Below are 25,667 nucleotides of genomic sequence, written 5' to 3' on the forward strand. Positions count from 1 at the left end.
GGATACTTCATGAATGATTCCCTCATTTTTACATAGATCTTTGAGGAAATTGGAGCCATACTCTCCACCCCTATCTGAGCAAACTCTCTTTATTTTCTGCTCCAACTGATTTTCTATTTCTGCCTTATACACAAGAAACTTGGACTCAGCTTCATCCTTTGTTCTCAAAAGATACACTCTGCTATATCTCGAACAATCATCAACGAAAGTGATGTAGTAGTGTTTCCCGCCTCTACTTTCCAAGTTCTTAAAGTCTGCTAAATTTGAATGAATTAGCTCAAGTGGTGTGGTCTCTCTCTTTGTGACAGTTTTGTAAGGTTTCATCACAAATTTAGACTCCGCACACACTTCACATTTTTCAAGTCCATCTAATGACATGTTTGGGAGCAAATTTAAACTCTTCATTTGCTTCAATTTCGTTGCACCAAAATGACCCAATCTACTATGCCATAATTCAAAGGACTCAACAATATAAGGAGAAGTAGAAATCTTATTCATTGAAGAAACAGTTACAATCTCAAGGAAAAATAGGCCCCCACTAAGGTAACCTTTTCCAACATACTCCCCATTACTGGTTAACACAAGTTGATTAGCATCAAAAACTAACTTAACTCCTACTTTGTTCAATAAAGCACCATAAATCAAATTTCTACGAAGAGAAGGAACATACAATACATTGTGAAGAGCCAATGTCTTCCCTGAAGTCAGCTTCAGAACCACCTTGCCCTTCCCAAGTACCTCAGAGCTGCTTGAATTTCCCATGTAGACTTGTTCACCTTCCTTTGCCTCTTCCATACTGACAAACAGGTCCTTGTTAGCACAGAAGTGTCTAGTTGCACCAGTGTCCACAATCCATTCAGTGTTGTTCTCAACCAAGTTGACTTCAGAGACAACTGCAACGATGACATCTTCATCCTCATTCTCAACCAGATGAGCCTGACCTTTGTTCCCTCCACTTGACTTCAGATTTTTCTTCTTCTTTGTTCTTGCATTGTGCAGCAAAGTGCCCCACTTCACCACATGACCAACACTTGACAATGTTCTTCTTCTCAATCTTGCCCTTAGCTTGGAGACTTCCCTTCTTCTCAGACTTCCCCTTCTTGGCACAATTATCACCTGATTTCCTGTCAGAGTTAACACGTTCTTTGGCTTAGAGGAAACATCCTTAAGCCTATTGGCTTCCTCAATCTTCATGTGGCTCACAAGTTCTTCTAGGGTTAAATCCCTCTATTTATGCTTGAGGTGATTTCGATAATCAGACCAGGAATTTGGTAATTTCTCAATTAAAACATTGGCTTGAAGGATTTCACACATCTTCATACCTTGAGCAAGAATCTCAGCAACATAATTTTCATACACATGGACTTGGTCTATGATAGGCTTAGAGTCAACCAATTTGAAGTTCAACCAATTTCCAGTTACCTACTTCTTTTTCCCTGCATTATCAACACCATATTTCTTTTCTAAAGACTCCCACAACTCCTTAGCAGATTTCATATTGACATACAAATCAAAGATATTGTTTTTCATGATGTTCAAAAGATGACCTCTAACAAACTTATTATCATGATCAAATTTCCTGATTTCACATTCATTAACAATAACAGTAGTGGTCCTCTGGCTAGGATCATATTCTTTATTCCCAGGAACAGGAGTACTAGGAATTTCAATCATAGCATTGGTTTGTTCAATAGGTTTTGGGGCATCCTAAAACAAAACATAATCAACCTCCACTTGTTCAAAAGAAATCAACATCCTTTGTGACCATCTCTTATAATTAATTCCATCAAGAGACTCAACCTTAGACAGATCTAGGTATAAACGAGTTTGAGAATTGCTAGTCATGATATCAACAGAACAAATAAAAATATTGTTGCTTCTAAATTGTTGGTAAAATAACTGTTGAAATCAATAACAAACAAAATATTAGAACTTTCCTGGATTGAAGTTCTCAAACTCAAGTCGCGCCGTGGAACAATAATCCATTGCCTTAGAAGCAACATACGGCACCACCGGTACAAGTTTCCTAGTGACGCACGCCCCCCAAGTTTAACGCAACTCTCTCCGTATTCCATGCACCCGAACCCGAAGAGTGGAATGGCTCAAGAACTGTTCAGATCTCAAAGGGTAGGTTTGTGTTTGAGGTTTTGAAAGTGAAAGAACGAAGATAGAAAAGGCAAATGCTCGTATTTATATGTGTCTGTAGGCGTCGCTCGAAGTGCGCCTACGTTAAAAGCATGTTGTGAATATGCTTGGCACTCATAGGAAGTGGGAATTGACATAATACGATTAGGGACAAGGAAAGTAGGGAGCCGCCAACAAGTTTTTAAGGAACTTGTAAACCGTTCACGGATCATAAAAAGGCAACCACGATAAGGGACAACGATTGACCCGTGAAGGTTACACCCCATTCATAATCCATGAGATTACTAACTCCATATGGTTCGGAACCATGAAAGGAGGATCGGGGATGATGGTACGAAGTGAGTCATGGAGTCACATTCGCCCGTATTGGCCTCTACTCGATTCTTATATTGAAGCATTCCTGTGATCTCAAAGGCATACAAACAAAATATTCAATTTGCTCAAATCTATTATTAAGCTAAATTGGTTGAATATTAATGCAACATATAATTCTAAAATATTTGTGATCACTTGAATTAAACAACAAGATTAAAAAGGAACCTAAACCGGTTGTCCAAATTATCTTATTAGGCGTGATTTTCAATTACCTATTCCCTTTAACATGCAATATGGTGATAAAAAAAAAATAATAGAATAAACATTAATATTGGAAGCAATTCAACAATAATAGCGTTAGTCAAATTAAATATGAAATAACCTAATCATGATACTAGCAATAAGAAAATAAAATAAGAGTAATTAAATTAATTAATTACTCACATTCCGCGCGTTCCTTTAAATTGCTACATCATGAATAAAATGTTAGTAACTTCAATAAAAATATAAAGTAAATGGAAATTAAATTAAATAAATATTAGATTTGATTTGGTCCAAACCCTCAGTTATTTGTACCTTTCACGCCTTGGTTTAAGGACGGAACCTCGGGTTAAGTATAGACTCCTTGGAGTGCTTAGGGGAATTGTTATGAAAGAATAAGGAGGCTAGAAATTAGGTTAAAGAGGGAGAAGAGAATGATTTTTGGTGTAAGGTGAGAGAAAATGATTATTGTTGCCCCGTACATCAGAAATGAGGGGGTATTTATAGAGAAAATGTGCTGAGGGAGCACACGGAACCCTAAAATGATAAAAACCCTAAAAAAAGTATCCCGCGACACGGCAAAGTGCACAGTGACATGGGAAATCCCACCGTCAGACGGGAAACTTTCCCGTGACACGGTACAAATTTGCGTGACACGGGAAATATTTAGGTTACGGGAAGTGAAAACGCATTTAGGGATTACGCGGAGAAAACACGGAGCAATCCCGTGGCACGGGATGTGCACCGTGACACGGGAAAAAAATGTTGTGACACGGCATTGTCCACCGTGGCACAGTGCAGTATGCCGAGTCACGGTGTAAAAAGTACGCGGAAATTACACGGAATATTCCCGTGTCACGGAATGGGAACCGTGACACGGGAAATTGCACCGTGACACGGTGCAAAATCCCGTGACACGGGGGAAAATTGAGCAAAATTACAAAAATGGGCACCGTGTCACGGGAATAAGTCCCGTGACACGTCAGCTTTTGCCGCGTCGCGACATTTTTGCTGCTGCGCGGTAATTTCAGTTTTTTACCCGTTTTTAAAATAATCATAACTTTTGATCCGTAACTCGGAATAAGGCATATAATATATCATTGGAAAGCTTATCAAGTCTACTTTCCAACCCAATTATAATCAAGTCAAAATGATATGTAGATTTTAAGATATGGTCGTTTTAGTGGAAGGGTGTCGGTTTTTTCGTTATAGCTCGGAATTGGGCTTATGATATATGGTTGGAAAGCTTATTTAAAGGCCTATCAAACAAAATAATAATTGGATCAAAATTTTATAGCCATAAAATCAGTTTCTCTCAGTGGACACGAAAAGTGGAAAATAGGTTATGGTTTAGGGAAATGAGCTAGAAATTGGATTGGTTCATGAAATATATTGGATAGAACATGGATTTAAGCACTCCAAAGATTAAATACTCAACTCGACCAATAATGGCGGTGAAAGGTGTTCATCAACGGGTTTGGTTTTGGGGAGACATTTTTAGGTGTCTACAGTGTCCCAAAATTAGAAGACAAATAAATCAAACCGACCTAAGAAAAAAGGCGGGCCCGGTCGGGCAACCTGCCGCCAGATCGGGCACGAGATGAAATTTCCCAAACCTGGTGTCGCGCCCGGTCGGGCCACACCCGCCCGGTTGGGCGATCTGGAAATCCCACCCCGGGCGAGCAATCGGGCAAGAGCCGCCCGATCGGGCTCGTCAAAACTCAACTCCGTTGCCCGGTCGGACGAACCACCGCCCGGTCGGGCGCGAGAGCCTTCCTTTTTTCCTTATCCAATTTCACCCGGGCGAACCACCGCCTGATCGGGCACGATAATCTTCCGTTTGCATTACCATTTCCAACAGTAGCACGGGGCGATCCAACTTGTATAGTAAGTGTGCATCATTAATTGTTTTAAACAAGTCCTATCCAAGCTTATTTCGAAAAAATCATGCTTTCGTTCAAAGTCGACAAATGAGCGACAATGTTATTTTTTTGAAAAAAACTCTTCAATAACACGGATGGTATTCACAGTAGGATGATTTACTTTATAGCCACACTTTGGAAGTTATGGATAGCTAGAAATAACACTATATTTAGGGAAGAAACATCTTCATCGTAGGTAGTAGTTTCTAAAATTACATTAGCCTATAAATGCTGCTTGTGGGAATCGAACTTATGTTCTTTCCTTAGAAAAGTTATGCCTCAACTACTAGTCTAGTGAGCACATATAATTATTAACTGCAATATTAATATTTATAAACTTTTTGCTTTTTTGCTGGCCACCATGCCCAAAGGTAGATCTCACTGGTTCCAATCAGTTCAGTTCAGTTCAGTTTCAAATTTCCTTCTCTCGTAAAATATTCAGTTTAGTTCAGCTCAGTAAATCGGAACAGGCCCTTAGGAGGATGGAAATTCATGCCTCTCTTTTCTACATTTGCCGGAGATTGCCTATTTACAACCACCAAGTTTTCATTTTGTTCGCGATTGTAAACTATTTTTTTGTATGTTTTGTACTGAAATTGTTCGCGTTATATGAACAAACAAGGGCGGAACCAAGGGGGGCTAGGGTGGGCCTCCCTCTAAGTTTTAGTAATTTGATATATGTTGCTTTAATTCATGTTAGTTGTAACATAGATGAGTTAATTTTGGGTGAAAATATAAAGATTTTTTTCTAGCTTTAAGGGCCTGTTCTCGTACAATTATTTTCAGTTCAGTTCAGTTTCTAATGTCCTTCTCTAATAAAATATTCATTTCAGTTTAGTTCAGCTCAGCTCTAATAAGTTCAGTTCATCTGAGTTCAGTCAATAAGAACAGGCCCTAAGTTCGAACCTTCTCTCAAACATTTTTGTTTGATCTCATCTTTTTTTTTTTTTTTTTTTTTTTTTAATTTCAACATACTTCATACTATTTTTATACGAGAAATATTACTACATATATTTCGCTTGCCCCCCTATAAAAAATTCTGATTCAGCCACTGAACAAATCAACTCTTTTGCACCCCTAACTAATAACTATACAAAAAATTAGGGGAGGGGTGAGCAAAACAAGGACCTATTAAAATTTCTCAGGTCAAAACCTACTACAAGAAGTTCCTCGAAATTAGAACCAGAACCGAAACTTGAACAACCGAGTGCGAGTGCCCATCATTTCATAAACTGGATCAAATTTTTTTCCAATTCATTTAGGAAAAAGATGTCTTGCATGATTTGGACATTCATACGGTTATGAATTATGATAGGCTAAAGTTGTCATTCTGTTCGCTTTTTCTTTTTAAAACTTGGCTTGGATTGATTTATGATGTAGGCTGCTAAGTGCTAACACAGCAGTTTTATCCGGTTGTGGTTCTAGCATCTAGGTACCTGATATTAACACTGGTATTAATGGGGTTTTGGCTCCGAAAAATTGAGGACTTGAACTGAAACACGTTGCAATAAGTTCTCTATTTTGCTACTCGTAATTGCTAGTTCCTAACAAGTTCCGGTTTCAATTCAGGTGCCCTGATTTTTTTGCTCACCCCTAACAAAAATCATACACAAAAATAATGAATCTATTTACTTTACATAATAGTTTAATACAGACCAAGCACAAAAATGATGATGCAGATTATAAACCCCATCATGTTCACGAACACATTTTTTTTTTGGTTGCTTTTGAAGAAAATAAACGCACTATAAAACAAGAAATGACATTCACTAGATTTACAGAGGTAATTTTTTTTATTTTTTTGAAAATTAAATAGAAGTAGTCAGAACCTGTTCAAGTCTCAGTTAAAGGTGGGAAAACTTTTTGAATAAAACCTAAGAAACGTTGAGAGTAAAAAGTTGGGTCGACTGCTGATATGGACAATGAATCGAATTGAAGAGATTTATACGCATGCTCGATCTTCTTGCTCATGTTATAATCCTGCAGTATATCAATTATACCTAAGTATAAGACGACATCATAAGCCTCATGATGTGGTGCTTCAGACTCCCCTAGAGTACGCTCCGCTCTTGCTGGCATGTTCACTCCAAGTTGGATTTGAAGCCTAACAAAAGAAAAATCAAAAGATGGAAACCATCAATTTAGACCAAGAAGTATTCATGATAAGGTGCGGATGGAATTAGCAGAAAACCATAGTCATTGTCACCCTTAGCTAATATGACAAAAATCCATACTCCATCCTATATTTAAGTTTAGAAAGATATGGCAGGGTCGCATGTAGATTATGCACAGGTTCAGAGAGAAAAAAGTGGGCAGGTGCGGCTGCAAGGCCTAATATTAGAGAGAAGAGAGATAAACCTTGCTATAGTGGGTGTGTAAACTTAAATCGAGACAGCCACTATTGGTTTATTTTACCTTTTATATAAATCCTCGGATGAAGAAAGTATCATGCAAGAAAGTATATATAGGCAACCACCACTAGAGAAGATGCACATGGGAAGTTTCTCTTGGCTCTGCTTCTAAATTTCCAATAGCCTAGCTTTCCAATTTATAAACAGATGACAATATAACACCCTCAATTCTCAGTCAAGAGAATAGCAAAATGGTAAAGAATATGAAAGGATAACAAGTTTATCCAGCTTTTTCCAACCTACACTTCGTTTTTATAATTTAATAATTTTTTTTTAATCGAATTTGTTAACTTCACTTCAGAATGTCCTTTAAAAGAGACAGACAAAACCACTAACTGGAAGTCAAAGACAGTAGTATTGACAGCTAGACAAGCAGCATGCCTCAACTCTCAAAAAAAGTGACTAAGCTCACATAAACAAATTATATGACCAAATGAAACCTTATTTTCCCAACAGATACTTAGTTTCATGGTTACCCTAAAGGTCATTTAGTCTCATATTTGTCCGTTGATTCACAAGCAGTGGCCCGCAGAGGGTGAACGTCCCATCACAAATGAAACCAATCAATTTAAAAAAAAAAAAAAAAATATTGTCAAAGGAAAAATGAAAAGAATAAAGCACATACAGATATGTCTGGTGGACAAGATGAGGAAAACCTTGAAAAGAGAGTTACGTACCTAGCCGTGCCCGGAAGGAGCAAATCCACTTCTTCATGACCTGCAGCAGAAGCTGCCCGCAATCTACTGCCTCTTATATGAGAACCCACAACGACACTGCTGTCGTCTCCTCGTGGAACCAGTACAAGGCTTTGTGGATAAGCGAACATGCCATCATCCCAAGCATCTGCCATTGTGTCCATTTTAAAATATATCAAAATGTAGAAAAATTGCACATAGAACATTGCACTTATTAGAAAGTTCATGGGTTACCAACAAACAACATTAACTTGACAAGCGTTAGAAGGAAAAGATTGATGACTTAACAGTCATCTCCACTTCAACAAGCGTTTGTACCACTGGGAATAGATCAAGTTCACTCAAAATTCTATGTTCCTATTAGATTACAGTTTCCTTCAACACTGTAACCATACATGGCTCTGCTAGTAATTTAAGAGCAAAGTTTACAAGCCCAATGACATTCAACAACACTGATGCTGTAAGGCAAATAACACCTATGGAAGGAAAGAGTGGAGAATAAGACCATGTTTGTCCAAATTGATACTAACAACAAAGTTCAAGGTACGTTTGGTAATGGGAATGAATTCGTAAATTTGTAAGGAAAATCTTATGCCAGCACCAAGGGATTGCATTACCAAGGGCAGTAGGATGATACTTTCCTTGCTAAATTACAACTTAAACCCATTCTCACTACCTCTGTTCATTACCAACAACTAAAAGGGCCTTCATGGGTAGAGATAGAAATCTGGCATCATGCATATAATTCATCCAAGAAAAATCTTACTTGAAGGGGTAAAATATTGACATTTTCTCCTCTCCAAATACATATATAGTCATATATAATATGCAAGAAAATAATGGACTAAGCTCGACTGCTATATAATTGGATGGTATAAATACTATCAGAGTGAAAAAAAATTGATCCATTTGATCCAATGTGGACTTGTTTAGGCAGCACTAGCATATGCTTCTGCAAGTCAGAAATTTAATAATAAACCTCTTTTTGAAAGCTCTTTCACTCCTTACCTGTACACTTCTGAATAAGCTACATTTCAAAAGCAACATTTCATATCAAGGAAAATAGTTGGTAGTAGCTTAGAAACAAACCTTCTTCAGCTACAACGCCCAAACCATCTGAATTCATGCTCCTAGTACGAGACATGATTGAACGGAGGTGCTGAGGAGCACGATAATGCACTCCTAGCAAAAGACTGTAATCCATTATGTGCTGTGACTCCAAGAATTTACTATCAGTCTCAATCTGGCTGCAAATTTCCATACAGAACTAATCAGAAATGAAAACCACCAGATCATACATAAATCAATAATTACAAATTCCTGTTCAGTCATGATAGAAAGAATTTCAAAATGGATGATAAGATCAGGTGGCCTGAAAGCTCACAGAAATACTTCAAAGATATAAAAATGTTCCAATAATCATAGCCATATCAGTAAATCAAAACTTTGTTAATCCATCCATCTCACAAGGCAAATAATAAAAGTGACATTCAATAGCTTATATGTTTACAGGATGTGACAGTAACATATCTTCTATATAGCTAAAGCATCATTTTGATAGAAAGATACCCATTCTCACTCTCACCAGTACATAATTAACAACTTTCTTTTCTCAACTTGCCTCTTCCAAGTATATTGACTTGGTGTCTTTGGAATTTTAAAGAAATCAATGACACTTAACTCATACAGGGTCATGTGTAACAAGAGGTCTGTCACTCTGTCATACTTTCTTAATCCAACATTGAGTGAGAGGAAAGCAAAGGGCTGCTTTGGCTATAAATTGCGTTAACAAATTATTTGGAAAAGAAAGGTTCAATAGATTATGATTGACATTTGACACGGTGATATAGCAAATCACAGGCATTAATGATTTAACAGATCCCCACTTTGTAGTTACTAAGGCCAGTGAGAAGGTCAATGTAAGCAAAGCAAAAAAGGATACAAAGTCCAATAACATAGACATATTAAGACACAAACAATTAAAATGTAAAGTAACTTACTTTAATAGTGCCTCCCTCCAAGAGGGCTCTAAGTAAAAGCTGTAGTTTAAATCCAAATCTTTAAGAATTGTGTTTTCATCAATTTCAACTTTATCTGCTGAGCGCCCTAGAGAAGATCCCTTCAAGTCAAACCTTCGATGAATCCTTAATTCAGTGCAGAACATATTTCCCATCACCACAAATCTAAACTGCAAGAAACCAAATCATGACAAAGTTAAGGCTCTAGGGACACAATCCAAATCATAAACGAACGTTTTCAAGATGACAAATGGTCACCAAAAAAATATAAGCCTTAACTAGAAAACTACAACTACATTTTTAGTTACCTCCTCCGTTTCAACATAATGGTTACACTTTTCTTCTCTAATAAACCAAGGTGATCACTAAGATAATAAGAGAGAGAAGTGTAAAAAGTAGAACATTGTACAAAAAGAATAAAATAATGTACAGTAGAGACATTGTAATCAAAGAACACTCCCTCCGTCCCTATTTACTCGACACTCTTTCACCCGCACATAATTTCATGCAAACTCATTGACTTTTAATTTTATTCTGTGACAGTAACTAGAAGTCGTAGGACATTTTTTTTTAATTATAAATGGTGGGTAGTGGATTTTTTTTTTTTTCCCTTCTTTTAAAAAAATATTATATTTTGTGGGTAGTTGGAGTTTTTATTATATTTAGTCGATGCTGAGGTATTTTCTTATTATAGTTTGTGGGTAGTAAATCCAAATTTAAAAGAGAGAAATAATTATTAGAAAAAAAAAAAAAAAAAAAAAAAAGGGTCTATGCATTTCAAGGAAAGATAGAGAAATGTTTCAAGTAAATAAGGATGCCTTTGTGTGGAAAGTATATCAAATAAAGAGAGACCAGGGGAGAAATAAAACAAGGCAAGTGGGGGCAAATGTTTAGAAACACTACTAAAATATTATGGGTCATATGACCCAAAGTCCTAAACTATTAATTTGAAACAACCAAGATAGAAAAATGTAACTACTATCTCAAAACGAAGGGATTATATTAGGAAAAGGTTTAACTTTAGGATAAACTATAGAACTCCCAATGGTAGTTTATGTTGTTACTCAAAAGAGTCAAAACAGTACAACTATGTTACCTTTTGACCACTAGAAGGTTTGATCCTGTGAAGGCCGAAAAACTTGGTAATAAGTGTATTGTCATATGTACGCACATGGTGGTGATACTCAGGAAGCATCCGCAAAAGAACCTAAATCAATGCACACTATTAGCAGAAGTTGATCATAAATTCCACACAATTTTTGCAACAGAAAAGTAGCAGATTGACATTTATAGCCTTCAATCTAGTTAAGCAGTAGTAAGCAGCATAGTGAAATTCACATAAAGACAAGCCTATTAGAGCAACCAAGCAAGCAAAACATCAACAGCAGTGCCACTTATGTCTACTATTGATGATTGATCAATTTTCAAACTTAAGCCTAGTCTCACAGATACGCAGGTATACCTCCTTCCAAAATAGATTATTAAACATCTAACCAAGCAAAAGGAATACAATCAATACATTGCCTCACTTCGCTCACATGCCTACAAGCTTATTTGTTACTCAAACCAAAACTTACATACTCTTGCAGGCTTTGAATACAATCAGTAAACTATGAACCTTTCTGGCCAAAGATGGTCTAAACAATCCCAGTGAAACCTTACGGAATATTTTAGTAGACTTTCAAATTTAGATCATGTATTCATCTTCAAAAGATGATTGATATAATCTCAAGTTTCAGTGAATATATGAAGGGAATAACTGGCAAACAAACAAAATAAACAAAATAAAAAGTATTCCCATGCTGCTAACATCAATATGTATAGAAATTTAATATGTTAAAGCTGAAAGGAGGGCATCAATAGTTAGTAATGAGAATTGTTGAGTTTTGATTTGACATACAAGATCTAGAAGCAGCACCTACAATGTTGGAATTCAGAACGAGAATAAAAAGAAGACAAAAAAAGAGAGAGAAAATTGGATGGGAAAAGGCTTGTAGCATCTTCTAACAAATGTAGAAGTTTCAGTGAAACAAGATGAAGCAAATGTTAGAAAGGCATCCATTTTCTAGATGCTTATTAAGCTATTATTATAGTAAAATTGTATAAAACGTAGTAACCTCTATTTTCTTTAGTTGATGTTATTATAGTTCTACACCGTTTATTTGGTTGATAACCACTATTGATAAGATGCAGTATGCGACTGAGTGAAATTGACATCACATACTACTGCATTCCTTATAACAAAAATGACTTGTATAATTCGATTTTATAGTTTGGTTAGTCACTCTATCCCTTTTATAGATGTTATTCGTATATCTTTCTGAAACAAGCTCCACACATGTTTACACTATCACAAATTCACGGGTCTACATAACCTTGGTCTCCTAGACTGCTGATGGCAGGATCCATTAAGAATTGCTGTTTCTATTGCTTCAGACTAAATGCAGCCTGTGTACTGTACAAAGTTGTTAACAGGGCAGGAGATTACATTTGGACCAACCAAAAAAATATGAACCAAACATATGAATGATACATGGTAGTTGTGAAGGACGAAATAATGTCTAGATTCTAGACTAGTTATTTTTACGCATATGGCCTTTTGTCATAATTGTCTGAAAAAGAACATGAAAGCTAAATAAAACAGATGAAAACTAACACTAGTAGAAACTTCACACCAACTACTAAGGTCACATGGTTCTAACAACTGAACACTCAGTATTATTAGAACAAGACATGATCTCTACTTAAGAGAGAATTGAAGTTAAACATGCAAAAGGTGAAGTGAAAATGTGAAATAGAATTGAAGTTAAACATGCAAAACTGAAATTTCTGACAGAATATAAAATATAAGCTAAGCCCCAACCTTTACTTCAGACTTCCGCAGTGTCTTAATCATGAAACGATCATCTTGAGAGAGGAAAAAGACACTGCCACTTTTCCCAGGCGATGATAATTCCCTCAGGGCGTCATTTCCACAGATGGACATCATGTAGTCAGCAGCATCTATTTTGAACATCTCCCTCAAGTTTCTATAAAAATAAGCAGGTTAGCCTTTCAAGAGTAAAAACTGATGATCTACGGAGTATGATGTATGTCCATAAATTGGATGAAGAGGGAGAAAGAGATAAGTTTCCCATTATGTAATGGACAAGTAATTAAACTTCAACCTTTAGTTGTGCTTCGAGAAAGCACTCTTTTAGATAATCTGATAGAGAAAAGGCAAACTTTTAAACATCGGAAAAAGTACTGCTCATGCTTTTACAAGCTGCTATAAAATTTTACAAATTCTTTTGCAGAAAGAATTCGTTAAAATTTCACATTCTGTAGTGACTCATTTCCAAACAGAGATCAGATCAGGCTCTCCTGTCACCTTCCCCATCGGAGATGAGTGTTTAACTCTCTTACCTTCCTTGCTAAAAGAACCTTTACTACAGTAAAAAAAATTACCCTCTTATTGAGTAAGTGGAAGAATGCGATGCTAACAAGGTTCTTCAAAAAGTCCTAAAAGTCAGTAGACAGAAAAAGGCCTGATACTAAGCACTTTTAGGAACCCCATCTTCCAACCATGAAAAGCTTTACAAATTCTGGGCCCATGAAAAGACACCCACTCCTAAGTTATCATGGCAAATATGACAAAAACATGATAATACCCCACAGGAAAAGTGAAGAGGGGGGAAGAAAGAAAGAAAGAAAACCTTCTCAAAGATAAGATATTTTGATAATCAAATTTGTCTGCAACATGTGTAATATTTGGAGTCCAATCCAAAAAATTATCATATTAACAACAGAAATGATATCTCAGAAATGCATTAGCATAAGAGTAAAGTAGAAGCAACAGCATTATCTTCATGGATGCTACATAACAAACATCCACGATTCAGTTCCTCAATTAAATCATTCAACAGTTACTACTAAGGACCATGCTTTTCAGAGTGAGCTCATTGCATGAGAACATGACCATTAATCATCATATGTGAGATTCACTAAACTAAATTTGAATGTTCATTGCTGACAGAAAATAGAGCATTATTCTTGAAGACAACAATAAAGATCAACTCAATTCTGGGGTCTGATCAGACTCTTTATAGACTTCGGGATAAAGGATTTATGAAGTAGAATGTATATGCAACGATGTCTCAGAAATTTAGAGTCCACAACAAACCTGAAAACCATTGGACAATAATCTTTCCATCTGAAATCATCTGATTGATGAGGGGGTGTCAATTGCGACCCTTCTTTAGGAAAATTCATCCAAAAGCTTGCACGTGGACCAAAGTCAGATGCTCGGACTTCTCGTCTTTGTATGGGAGTGATCTTTCCCACAGTATATCTGAACAAAATCTAATGCAAGTTCAGCATAGCATACTGAGGAAAACACCATCATATGTATGAATACGTTTCTGACAAAACAAGCATGCTTTTTTAACTCTTTCCAACAATGGAAAAAAAAAACATTGGTTACAAGATAAACAAGAAAATTGTCCAACACCAAAATGGAATAAGGAATACAAAAAATTGAGAAAGATCCAAGGCTCTAAGAAGAACATTACTTAAATCAGCTAAATCAAATTAGACTGTGGAAAACAGCAGCCCATAACTCTGAGTCTCAGACTTCCAATTTCAGTACAAACTTTGGTCTACCATTCGGCCATAACAAAGCTAAGAAATCTCAAATGATTAATAGATCCTATTAATTGAACAATTGCATCATGCTCTACAATTCTGAAGAAAGTGTGAAGACTCCATCTTAATAAATAAATTGCTTGATGGCATGAAAACCAATAACAAAAATGAATGCCTGGAGAACTGTGTTAAATCAGAGTAAAGAAGGTGAATTTACCTTATCCCAAGCTGCAAACTGAGCATCAAATCATAACTTCGGTGACCTTTAATAATAGCTTCACCTGGTCTCTTTACGTCTTTTGCTAGTTTCCTCTGCCTCCTTTTTGCTCTTTTAGACCTTGGAGAAAATGAATTATTGACAACCATCTCACTAATCAAAACACCTTGCATATACTCCCGTTCAACAATAGGAATATTTGTCTCAGCTTCTTTATCTCTTCCTTCAGTAAGTGATTCAGCGAAACCAGATGATGTATCATGTCCAATAACCTTCTCAATTGCGACTTCAAGGCTCCAACGTCTCTCAAGAGATATGTTTTTTTCACGGGATTGCTCAAGATTTAGCAAATTACCTTTTGAAAGCTTATCAGATGGATGACGACGAGCTTCACGGCTTCTGCCAACCTTGACATTTCCCATGTTCACTGTGGATGCTTGACGAAGATGAGACACCTGGTTCTGCTTCTTCAGATCTGGTAATACTCCTCGTTTCCTTAAAGCACCTAAGTAGAGCTCTTGGGCAGCTGGAAGCTTGCTACCATTCGGATAGAATGCACCCTTCCCATCTTTCAAACCTCGAGTCCAAGTTCCCACATAACAACCACCATCGCTCCATGTATAAACTCCAAACCCGTGCATCATTCCATTCAGCCAACTACCTTCAAACATATCTCCGTTAATCCAAGTAAGGCATCCTTTTCCAGACATCAGTCCTCCTTTCATATCTCCTAAGTAAACATTCCCATTAACCCATGTATATTTCCCAGGCCCCTCTGGAGATCCCTGCATCCAGGAGCCCTCAAAGATATCACCATTGGCATAAACTTGATATCCCAATCCATGTTTAACATTAAGTCTCCATCGACCCTTATATGTCATACGCCCTGGCCACGAATATGTACCTTGGCCACTCATATAACCACCTGAAAACTCACCCTCATAAACTGCTCCAGAAGGAAAGCTAAGCCTGCCCCACCCGTGTCTCATCCCCCTTCTCCACTCACCGTCATAAACACAACCATCAGACCACGAATACTTCCCTGACCCCTCAGGCACATTTCCAAGCAATGACCCTGAATAAGATTCTCCATTCGGTAGTTCAATATCTCCCACTCGAAATCCAGAAGCCGTGGAAGATGTACGAGAGATTTCCCCATTCGATACAGCACCAATGCCGTCTTTTAAATTCGAAGCAAAGACATTAAGAGATTGAGTTCTTGCTGGACACAATGCAACTCCTCCCCCGTTTTCGACAGCTGCCACGGGGTCAGACATGCATAAGACTCAAAGATTTCAGGTTGAGTATATTGCCCTCAAAGGACCATTAACAGCCTCAAGTCTAATTAACAACTGCAGGACCCAAAAAAAACAATCAAGAAAAATAAAAACCCAAATATTAGGAAACAAAATAATCTACCAAAAGACTTCAAGCTTAAAGCTAGGGTCCATCCACAGAAAGTGAAAAATGGTAGTTCCACCAACTCCTGTTATTCCACAAAATTCAAACATCAACAAGCAATTATAGTTTCTAGGCTCACTTTCTATCACAATAGTCGGTGCAAATTCAAAATGATTTCAAATTATGGTATATAAGACACCGCAAAGGCATAGATGTAGACGGAATTTAATCTCAAGTTTTCGATACTACCCGAAGACTTTATTAGCTTATACAGACTTATTACCGACACATCCCCATGAATCTGATGATGCATTTGAAGAGATAAATCAACCATACCAGCAAAAACACCACATAAAAAGGATGAATATTCCTTGGACACTGTGCAAAAAAATTCTTAAACATAAATACAAAAAGATTGTCACTATTGTTACAATTTCACCACTTCCATCCTTTATCTAAAACATTGTTACTGTAATTCCAAAAGAACCTAAAGAATACAAAAAGTTACAGCAAACAAAAAACAAAAAGACAACAAAATCCTAGATAAATCTTTTGCTTTATTCATAGTTATAAAGTAATAACAATTATGATGAAACCAATGAACTCAAATATGACAACATATATAGTCAACCTTCCAATAAATTGATAAAAACCCAGAAATTATAAACAGTATTATGCAAAAATTAAGAGATAGAAGAAATACCCAGATTGAAAAAACAAAGCAGATGTCCAGCAAAATGCTTATCTTCTGTGAAAAACAGGACAAAAAAAAATATTTAAAGGTGGGTCAAATAAATATAAACCCTTTATTTGTTAAATCTTTATCAGATGATGTGATACTGAAAGCTCCAAACTTAAGCCTTCAAATCTTCGATTACTGAAAGACCCCCCAAATTTCCTTTTAAGAATATTTTATATTCTAATTGACTGTATCAATTTCTCTTTCCTCCTGGTTTCAGCTTAAATGGATGAAAAATGAAATCTAGCATTAAATTGTTGAGCGTAAAAGTGTAGCAGTTGAATAAAAAAGGTTTCCTTTTTATTTGAACACAAGTCACACAACTTCACGACTCACATGGCCATATATGTCTCCTTCGGTATATTATATCTGTATATCTCCACATTAGCCTAGGGAAAACAATGTGTGTTGTGTTTGATAATAGTGAGATTTGAGACCGTAAATAGTATGGATATACAAAGTATATGTACTACGTTAATAGTTTGACTCTTTTATAATTTTAATAAGTTCGGTTGATATTAAGGGTGTGTTCTCTTCAATTTAATTTTAATTAATTTCAGTTCATTTCAGTATCATTTCTAATTTCATTCTCTTATATATTGTTCAATTCAGTTCAATTTAACTTCAATTAGTTCAATTCAGTTCAACCCAACTCAATTCAACAAATCAGAACATACCCTTAATTGTACACGGTATTTAGATGGTACAGAGTATTTCGTATCATTGTAATATCAACAAAGACGTCTTTGGATTAACAAAACTTGTGTATATCAACTTACATACTAGATTCATTAAAAACTCAAGCTATTAGATACTGAGAGGCAGAGAAATTTCCCCCTTTACTTTAGAGTGTATTCTATTCACCTGATTTTCATTTATCTGAACTTAACTAAACTGATTTAATTTTATCTAAATTTATTTTAGATATAATTTGAACTCGGGCAACCCTTATCAAAACTTGGGCTCTGTTCTCTTCGGCTTAATTTCAGTTTAGTTCAGTTCAGTTCAGCTCCAATCAATTCAGTTCCTAATTTCCTTCTCTCATAAAATATTCATTTAAATTCTATTCGGTTTAGTTTCAGTAAATCAGAAGAGGCCCTTATTTTTCCTAATTAAACTTATTTGAATTTATTTTTCCTAAACTGAACTTATCTAAACTTAACAGAAATTATCTGAACTAATTAGACCTAAATTATAAAGTGAACAGAAAAAAAAAAGTCCCTCGTGTAGGGTTTGAAAAGCTCTCTCTCGTCTAGGGTTCCGTTTCTGTTTTGATTCAACTTTCGATCGTTTCCTGTGTGTTTTTCGCTCAATTTTCCAGTTTTTCATCCAATTTCTTGATTCTCTGGTTTGTGTGTGTGATGGATGACCAGTTAGTGAAAGCGTGGGAAAACTTAAAACTGACTGAGGAAGAAAACTTTGTATTATGTGAATCGAATGCTATGCTGGAGGAGGATGCTCCTAATCAAAAGCTTGCTTTATCTCTGATGGGGAAACTCCTCACGAAAAAATCCTTTAACATGGAGGCTATGAAACGTGTGCTGAAGAACTTATGGAGAATTGATGATAATGTTGCAATTAGGGCCGTTGATACAAACCTTTTTGTCTTTCAGTTTTTCAATGACATGGATAGGAAGAAGGTGCTTGATGGTAGACCTTGGGCTTTTGACAATCAAACCCTTTTGCTGAAGGAAATATGTGCCAATGAACAACCGTCTGACATAGCTTTTGACTCGTGCCCTTTCTGGGTTCGGCTTCTCGATGTCCCTTTTGGTAAGCGAACCCCTCGATTCGCAAGGGAGGTTGGTGAGTGTCTTGGTGAATGTCTAGAGGTGGATGAATCTGACCCTATTGGGTGGGAGGAGTTTATGCGGGTTAAAGTGATGGTGAACATCAACAAGCCTCTCCGTAGAGGCATGAAGATTTCTGTCGAATCCGGAAAAACAAAATGGGTGGAGTTTAAGTATGAACGCCTTGGTGATTTTTGCTACTTTTGTGGTCGTATTGGACACAATAACAAAGATTGTGAGGAGAAAGAGAAGTGTGTGGCTGAATCTCCCTTAGTTTTTCAATACGGACCGTTCTTGGCTGCTTCTCCATATAGATCAAAAGTCCCTGCAATCGAAAGAGAAAAAGAAAGAAAATGGGTGGAAAGTATGTCTAGGGGTGGGAGGGTGCAACGCTCTGACTATAATGATCCCTCTGTGATCCGTCTTGGACCTCCGGGGGCTGCTAGAAAACTCTTGTTTTCCTCACCAACTAAGGGTGCTGATAATACCCCGAAACCTCGTGCTATTACCCTTCGAGCAACTCCTGTAGAGAGTGATGGAAAACTGGTGCTGCGTCCTTTCTAGATTCAAAGACCCGAGGATAAGAATGGGGGGACTGGCCTTATAACTGGCGAGGGCAGTCCGTGTGTTGCTGGGATCATTCGCAATAATGTTGCTAGTGCGACGAGTTCTGTGGTGCGTGTTGAGGCCTCGGGGGATAAGCTGCCAGCAGGTAAGGGAAGCCGTAAAAAAGCTAGGAGTGATGGTGTGGTGGATATGGACTTGTCTGAGTGTGGTGCTGCTTCAAGTTTGTCTAGAAAGAGAAATGTGGATACCGTGCTTGAGGACGACTCGTGTGGATCTGCTAGCATTGCCGAGAAGAAGATGAAACTAGGTGTGAGTAGTGACTCTTCTTTTATTTCTGTTTCAAAAGTAGAGGGTCTTGGGGATGTCCAAGCCCTCGAAAAGCAATGAAAATTTTAAGTTGGAACTGCCACGGGATTGGCAACCCGTGGACAGTTAGGGCCCTCCAAGATCGTTGTTGGAGGGATAGGCCTAATATTGTGTTTATTATGGAATCTATGATTGATGATAAACGTCTAAATAAAATAAAAAATAAATGTGGCTATATTGATGGTGTGTGTATTAGTAGTATTGGAAAGTCGGGGGAATGGGGATGTGGTGGAAAGATGTGAAAGTGAATGTTGTCTCTTTTTCTGTGCATCACTTTGCAATAGATGTGTTGGATAATAATGATTGTGCAACTTGGAGGGCAATTGGGATTTATGGGTGGCCAGAACAAGTGAATAAACACTTGACTTGGTCCCTTATGTCATCTTTGAAAGCTATTTGTCATTTGTCGTGCATCATGTTTGGTGACTTCAATGAAATCATGTGTATGAATGAAAAAGAAGGGGGTGTGCCGAGGAATGATGGGCTTATGGATGCTTTTAGAGAGGCTATGGATAATTGTGCTCTGCGTGATCTGGGATTCAAAGGGAGTATCTTTACTTGGGAACGGGGCAACTCTATTGATACCTTTGTTCGAGAAAGATTGGACAGATTTGTGGCGGACGAGGAGTGGTGCAATCTCTTCCCTGATTTTGAGGTTCGTAACATGCCCATTTTCAAGTCAAATTCTGACCATGCTCAAATTTTGCTATCCACCGAGAAGAGAAGTGTCAGAAATAGTGGGGGATCGGCTTTTAAGTTTGAGTCCTTGTGGCTTTCTCGAGAAGAATGTGGGAATGTGGTGGCTAAGGGGTGGGGCGACAGTGAAGGGCTTGATATGGCAAGGAGGGTGGCGGTTTGTGGAAATAGGTTGGCGTCATGGGCTGCTATGACTTTCGGCTCTGTGAAGAAAAAAATAAAAGAGGGTGAGGAGAGAATGCGAGGCTTGAAAGAGGGTACGATGGATGGTGCTAAAGTGGAGGAGTGCAATGCTTTGTCTTTGGAGCTGGAGGCCTTGTATAGAATGGAGGAATCATATTGGTATGCTAGAGCAAGGGCTAATGAACTCCGGGATGGTGACAAAAATACAAAATATTTTCATCAGAAAGCGAGTTAGAGGAAAGCACAGAACAGAATTAAGGGTCTTTTTGATGATTCCGGAGAATGGGTTGAGCAACATGTGGACTTGGAAAGACTGATATCGGCTTACTTCTCGAATATTTTTGCCACTAGTTCTCCGATGGGATTTCAGGATGCCTTAGAGGGAATCGAAAGGGTGGTTTCGGATGACATGAACATCATGCTTGACTGTGAGCCGACTGCAGAGGAAATCAGAGCTGCTCTTTTCCAGATGCACCCTAATAAAGCCCCCGGTCCGGACGGTATGCATGCTCTTTTTGTCCAAAAATTTTGGCATATTGTTGGTCCTGATATCATAGATTTTGTGAAGGGTTGGTGGAGGGGTGATGTGAATTTAGCGGATGCTAATAATACTTGCATTGTCCTTATTCCGAAGTGTGATTACCCAGCTCATCTTACGGATTTCCGACCTATTAGTTGCTGTAATGTGATTTATAAGATTGTGTCGAAAACAGTGGCTAATAAATTGAAGGGCATTTTGGATAAGGTGATTTCCCTTAATCAGAGTGCATTCATTCCGGGTCGGTTAATTTTAGACAATGCTCTTGTTGCGTTTGAAATTTTTCATGCCATGAAGCGTGGAGGGGAGGGGAAGGAGGGTATCATTGCGCTGAAGCTTGATATGAGTAAGGCGTATGATCGGGTGGAATGGGTCTTTTTGGAGAAAGTGATGTGTAAGATGGGTTTCTCGTTGGCATGGATTAGTAGAATTATGAGCTACCTTCAAAGTGTTCAGTTTGCTTTCAAGATTAATGGGCAAATTTCGGGTTCGGTGACTCCTACTAGGGGTCTTCGTCAAGGTGATCCGATTTCTCCATATTTATTTTTATTATGTGTTGATGCTTTTTCGTGTCTGATTAATAAGGCGGCTAGTGATGGTCTTATTCATGGGACCAAGGTCTATAGAGGTGCTCCTCGGGTGTCTCATTTATTCTTTGCCGATGACAGTATTCTTTTTGCTAGAGCTAATACTCAATAGTGCTCTGTGATAGCTAATATTATTAGCAAGTATGAGAGAGCGTCGGGCCAAAAAATTAATTTTAACAAAACTGAAGTGGCTTTTAGCAAAAAAAGTATGTGAAATTCGTCGGAAAGAAATTGTTGATACTCTGGAGGTGAGGGAAGTTGAGAAACATGAGAAATATCTTGGCTTACCTACGATTATTGGCAGATCGAAGCGTGCTATTTTTGCCGGGGTGAAGGAACGCCTATGGAATAAATTGCAGGGTTGGAAAGAAAAGCTTTTGTCAATGCCGGGGAAGGAAGTGTTAATCAAAGCGGTGGCTCAAGCAATTCCAACTTATATGATGAGCATTTTGAAGATTCCGGATGGTATTATTGATGAATTTCATTCTCTTTTGGCTCGTTTTTGGTGGGGGTCTACAGCTTCGAGGAAAAAACTCCATTGGCAAAAATGGGAGGACTTGTGCAAACCGAAACGTCTTGGTGGAATGGGCTTTCGTGACTTAAAGTGTTTCAACCAAGCTCTTTTGGCGAAACAATGTTGGCGCTTGATGTGTCTATTTTATATATTATTTTACCCCCGTCCCTTGGTCATAATTAGTAGTGTTTTTGGCTCTTTAGAGCCACTTTTATTACTAATTGGGGTTTTCTAGTGTTTTCGTAGATTTGGTTGACTTTTGCAGGGATTTATACTTTTGGAGTATTTTCCCGAGATATTTTGGAGCAATCACGAGCATTGGAGAAACACGACCAGATTTTATAGCCCAGGGCCGGTTAGAGCCATCGAACCGGTGATTAAGGGCTCGGTATAGGTGATACCGGGGCATTTGGACCGAGTATTCAAGACCCAAAGAGGAAACCCAGATTGGCCCGAAGAATTGGAGCCCAATCGAAGTCCAAATAGTGGCCCAAATGAGCCGCCCGGCCAAAAAGGCTGGCGCCCGGAGGCGCGCCCGGCCGGGCGGGAGAAGCAAAGGCTGGCGCCCGGTGACGCGCCCGGCCGGGCGCGAGATTAATAGTAATGAGCAAAAAAGGCGCGCCCGATCGGGCGGTGCCTCACCCGATCGGGCGCGTGTTTTATAGTTGACGATTAACGTAGTTTTAATTTGTTTTAGCTTAGGATTTTTGTACGGAGTATAAATACTCCTCGGTAATACGTTTTTAGGATCACTTCTTTATCTCTTCTTCTTCTCTTTACTCTTTCTTTACTCTCTTAATTATTCTCTTAGAATTCTTTCTCTAAACTTTTGCTCTTAATTCTTCCATTAATTCCAGATTACTTTTTGGTAACAATTTCTTCCCCTTTAATTTCAGTTATTTTATTTACTCCCTGGATTATGTTTTTATTTATTTATTTGATTAGTTTAGTCATGATGATTTGTGAGTAGTTTAATTTCTAGGGTTTATGGGGATCTAATAAATAATATGAAGGGGTAAATTATTGTTGTTGATTATCAATGCTAGATTAATTTCCTATTGATTGATTTAATGCTCTGTGACTAGATTAGGCCTATCTTTTATGCATGAGTTTGACAATATTGATTCAAGAATCGAGAGATGAGAATTAATGTTTAGGTCTAGTTTCAATAGGCAAGTTAATTTATAAATGGTTAAGTCAAGATTCGAGAGATGAGATTTAATACCGGTAAATTAATTGTGTGATTGTAATACATAGCGAGAACCCTTTACAATCTGGTTAATTGATGCATTGATGATTGACTATTATTGATTATTGGTATTGCATGATAATTTCTTATTGGATTGTTTTAATGTTTTACAATTGCGGCTTGTAAAAGTATAACAATATTAAATTGATGAATCGAGCAGATGTTAATTTGATATTAAAGGCTATTTTCAATAAGAACTTAGATCTAGTAAATTGCGAGAGCCTGTTAGATCTATGTTGATTAATAAATTGCGAGAGCCTGTTAATCATGTTATTTATGCAATGTCAATGATTGATTACTATGTTTTACCCTAGAGTATTATTTATTGGTGAACCTATGCCCTAGATTCTTTCATATATTGTTTTCTTCTTATTCTCAACCTTAGTAGTTTAGTTTCTTACTTAATTATAAATATTGGTTACTTAAATAATTTAGATTATATTAATTAATTAGGAGTAAAAAGATTTGTTTCCCTGTGGAGATCGACCCTACTTCCCTATCTACTTTAGTTAGAGGACTTAGGAATTATTTTTGATTAGGGGATACGACTTTACCCTGTCAGCGCTTACATCATAACAAAGGTACTCTCTTACATTCTATTTTGAAAGCAAAGTACTTAAAAATTGTGACGTATTGGAGGCGAGTAGGGGTTTCAACCCTAGCTATACTTGGAGAAGTATGTGGGGTGATAAGTCTTTGCTTCTTGATGGTTTGAAATGGAAGGTCGGGAATGGGTCTTGCATTTCGGTTTGGGACTCGGCATGGCTGCCTAGTCGTTCTTCTGTGTGTGTGCCAACCCCATTGACTCATAGTAATATGGAGCTGCGTGTGTGTGATTTAATAGACCATAATGCTATGGTGTGGCGTGAGGATGTGTTAATTGAGAACTTCAATGCTGTAGATCAGTCTCAAATTTTATCAATTCCATTATCTTTGAGAGCTGTGAATGATGTTATGTTTTGGTGGCCATCAAAGAATGGGGAGTATTCGGTGAAATCGAGTTATTGGTTAGCTAAGCAAGGGATTGTTGGTGCTTACTCGCAGCCACTTGCTGATATATGGAGATTAATTTGGGGGATTAAGGGCCCTCCTAAGTTGGCTCACTTCCTTTGGAGGGCCTGCAAAGGGTTCTTAGCTGTCCGGGAAAGATTGTTCTTTAGACATATGGTGGATAATGCATTGTGCTCGATTTGCAGGGGGGGGGGGGCGAATCTGTGATTCACTCTCTCTTTGAGTGTAGTGCTGCGAAGAGTATTTGGGCAGCAAGTAACTTTTCATCCCTTATCTCCAATGCCCCGTCTTCTGGTTTTGGTGATAGGCTCCTTTGGATAGCTTCGCAGGTCAGCAGTGATGAACTAAGAACCTTTGTTACACTTGCTTGGGCTGCTTGGTGGTGTTGTAATTTGGTAATTTTTGAGAATGCAAGTGTGTGCCCAGTGAGCGTTGCTTCTAACCTTGTTAAAAATGTGGCTGAGTATGGAGTGTACGCAAAAAACGTGTTCATGGGGCAAGCAGGGCCGAGACAACAATCTTCTAGTTCGTAGTCAAGACCTTGCTCTGGGATGATCAAGATCAATTGTGTTGCCCATGTTGGTAGTGTGACTGGTTTGGGGGTGGTTATTAGAGACGAGAATGGCTGTATCCTTGCTGCTGTTGTGCGTAGGGAGAAGGCTGGGTGGGCGTCTGATGAAGCTGAGGCTGCGGCATGCCGTTTTGGTCTTCAATTGGCTGCAAGATTGGGCTACAACTCGGTTGTTCTCGAGAGTGATTCTGCCAATGTCATTGATGGAGTGAAGAAGAATTCTACAAATTTCACTCCCTTCTCGCTGATTGTGGAGGATATTTGTGCCCTTTCTCATAGTTTTAATGCTTTCTCGTGTTCTCATGTTAAACGTGCGGGTAATACTTTAGCCCACAATGTTGCTAGGTGGGACTCTAATGGTTGTAATGAACGAGTTTGTATAGGTCCTTTCCCTCAAAGCCTCTTAGCTTTGGCAGAAATTGACCTCCTTTAAATAATATTATCCGCAGGTGTTTTAAAAAAAAAAAAATAATAAAGTGAACAGAACAGACTCTTCCCACAAAATTAGTTTGAAGTACTTTACGTCATATTTTAAAAGTATATGTAATAAGAGTGCATTATATTTACTTGAATTGAATTTATCTGAAATTATCTGATCTTATCCAAACTTATCTGATCTTATCTGAACTTATTAACCCTTATTAGAACTTATTTTAGTTATAAATTGAATTTGAATAGCCCTAATTATTTTATTTTTCTGAACCTATCTTATGTGAACTTATTAACTCTTATATGAAATTATTTGTATTTATTTTACCTGAAATGAGTGAAAATAAGGGGAAAAGAACCGGGCTTAAATGTTCTCAGTTAAACATAAGAAATATTCTCTATTCAAAAAAAAAAAAAAA

General features: G+C 37.7%; 3 protein-coding genes across 4 annotated transcripts; 2 read left to right on the forward strand and 1 right to left on the reverse strand.

Annotated features, from left to right (window-relative positions):
- Positions 1-6,249: 6,249 nt before the first annotated feature.
- LOC145623855 (phosphatidylinositol 4-phosphate 5-kinase 9-like) lies at positions 6,250-17,140 on the reverse strand. 2 transcript variants are annotated; one of them, XM_081676738.1, is made up of 9 exons: positions 16,712-17,140; positions 14,608-15,959; positions 13,930-14,097; positions 12,631-12,796; positions 10,864-10,974; positions 9,750-9,937; positions 8,839-8,996; positions 7,732-7,897; positions 6,250-6,747 (listed from the first exon to the last, which is right to left on the reverse strand). In XM_081676738.1, the coding sequence occupies exons 2-9, from the start codon at positions 15,882-15,884 to the stop codon at positions 6,477-6,479; spliced, it is 2,505 nt and encodes an 834-aa protein (XP_081532864.1). In that variant the 5' UTR covers positions 15,885-15,959; positions 16,712-17,140; the 3' UTR covers positions 6,250-6,476. The 2 variants fall into 2 exon arrangements, with proteins under 2 accessions (XP_081532864.1, XP_081532865.1); XM_081676739.1 differs by lacking the exon at positions 16,712-17,140 and having other exon boundaries at positions 14,608-16,002.
- Positions 17,141-19,687: 2,547 nt separating this feature from the next.
- On the forward strand, positions 19,688-20,584 carry LOC145624867 (uncharacterized). Its single transcript, XM_081677952.1, has one exon. The coding sequence runs from the start codon at positions 19,688-19,690 to the stop codon at positions 20,582-20,584; it is 897 nt and encodes a 298-aa protein (XP_081534078.1).
- A 3,331-nt stretch (positions 20,585-23,915) lies between these two features.
- LOC145624868 (uncharacterized) lies at positions 23,916-25,252 on the forward strand. Its single transcript, XM_081677953.1, has 3 exons — positions 23,916-24,404; positions 24,578-24,720; positions 24,835-25,252. The coding sequence occupies exons 1-3, from the start codon at positions 23,916-23,918 to the stop codon at positions 25,250-25,252; spliced, it is 1,050 nt and encodes a 349-aa protein (XP_081534079.1).
- Positions 25,253-25,667: the final 415 nt, after the last annotated feature.

Source organism: Chenopodium album, chromosome 3 (genome assembly GCF_948465745.1).
Source record: "Chenopodium album chromosome 3, dcCheAlbu1.1, whole genome shotgun sequence".
Lineage (NCBI taxonomy): Eukaryota > Viridiplantae > Streptophyta > Magnoliopsida > Caryophyllales > Amaranthaceae > Chenopodium > Chenopodium album.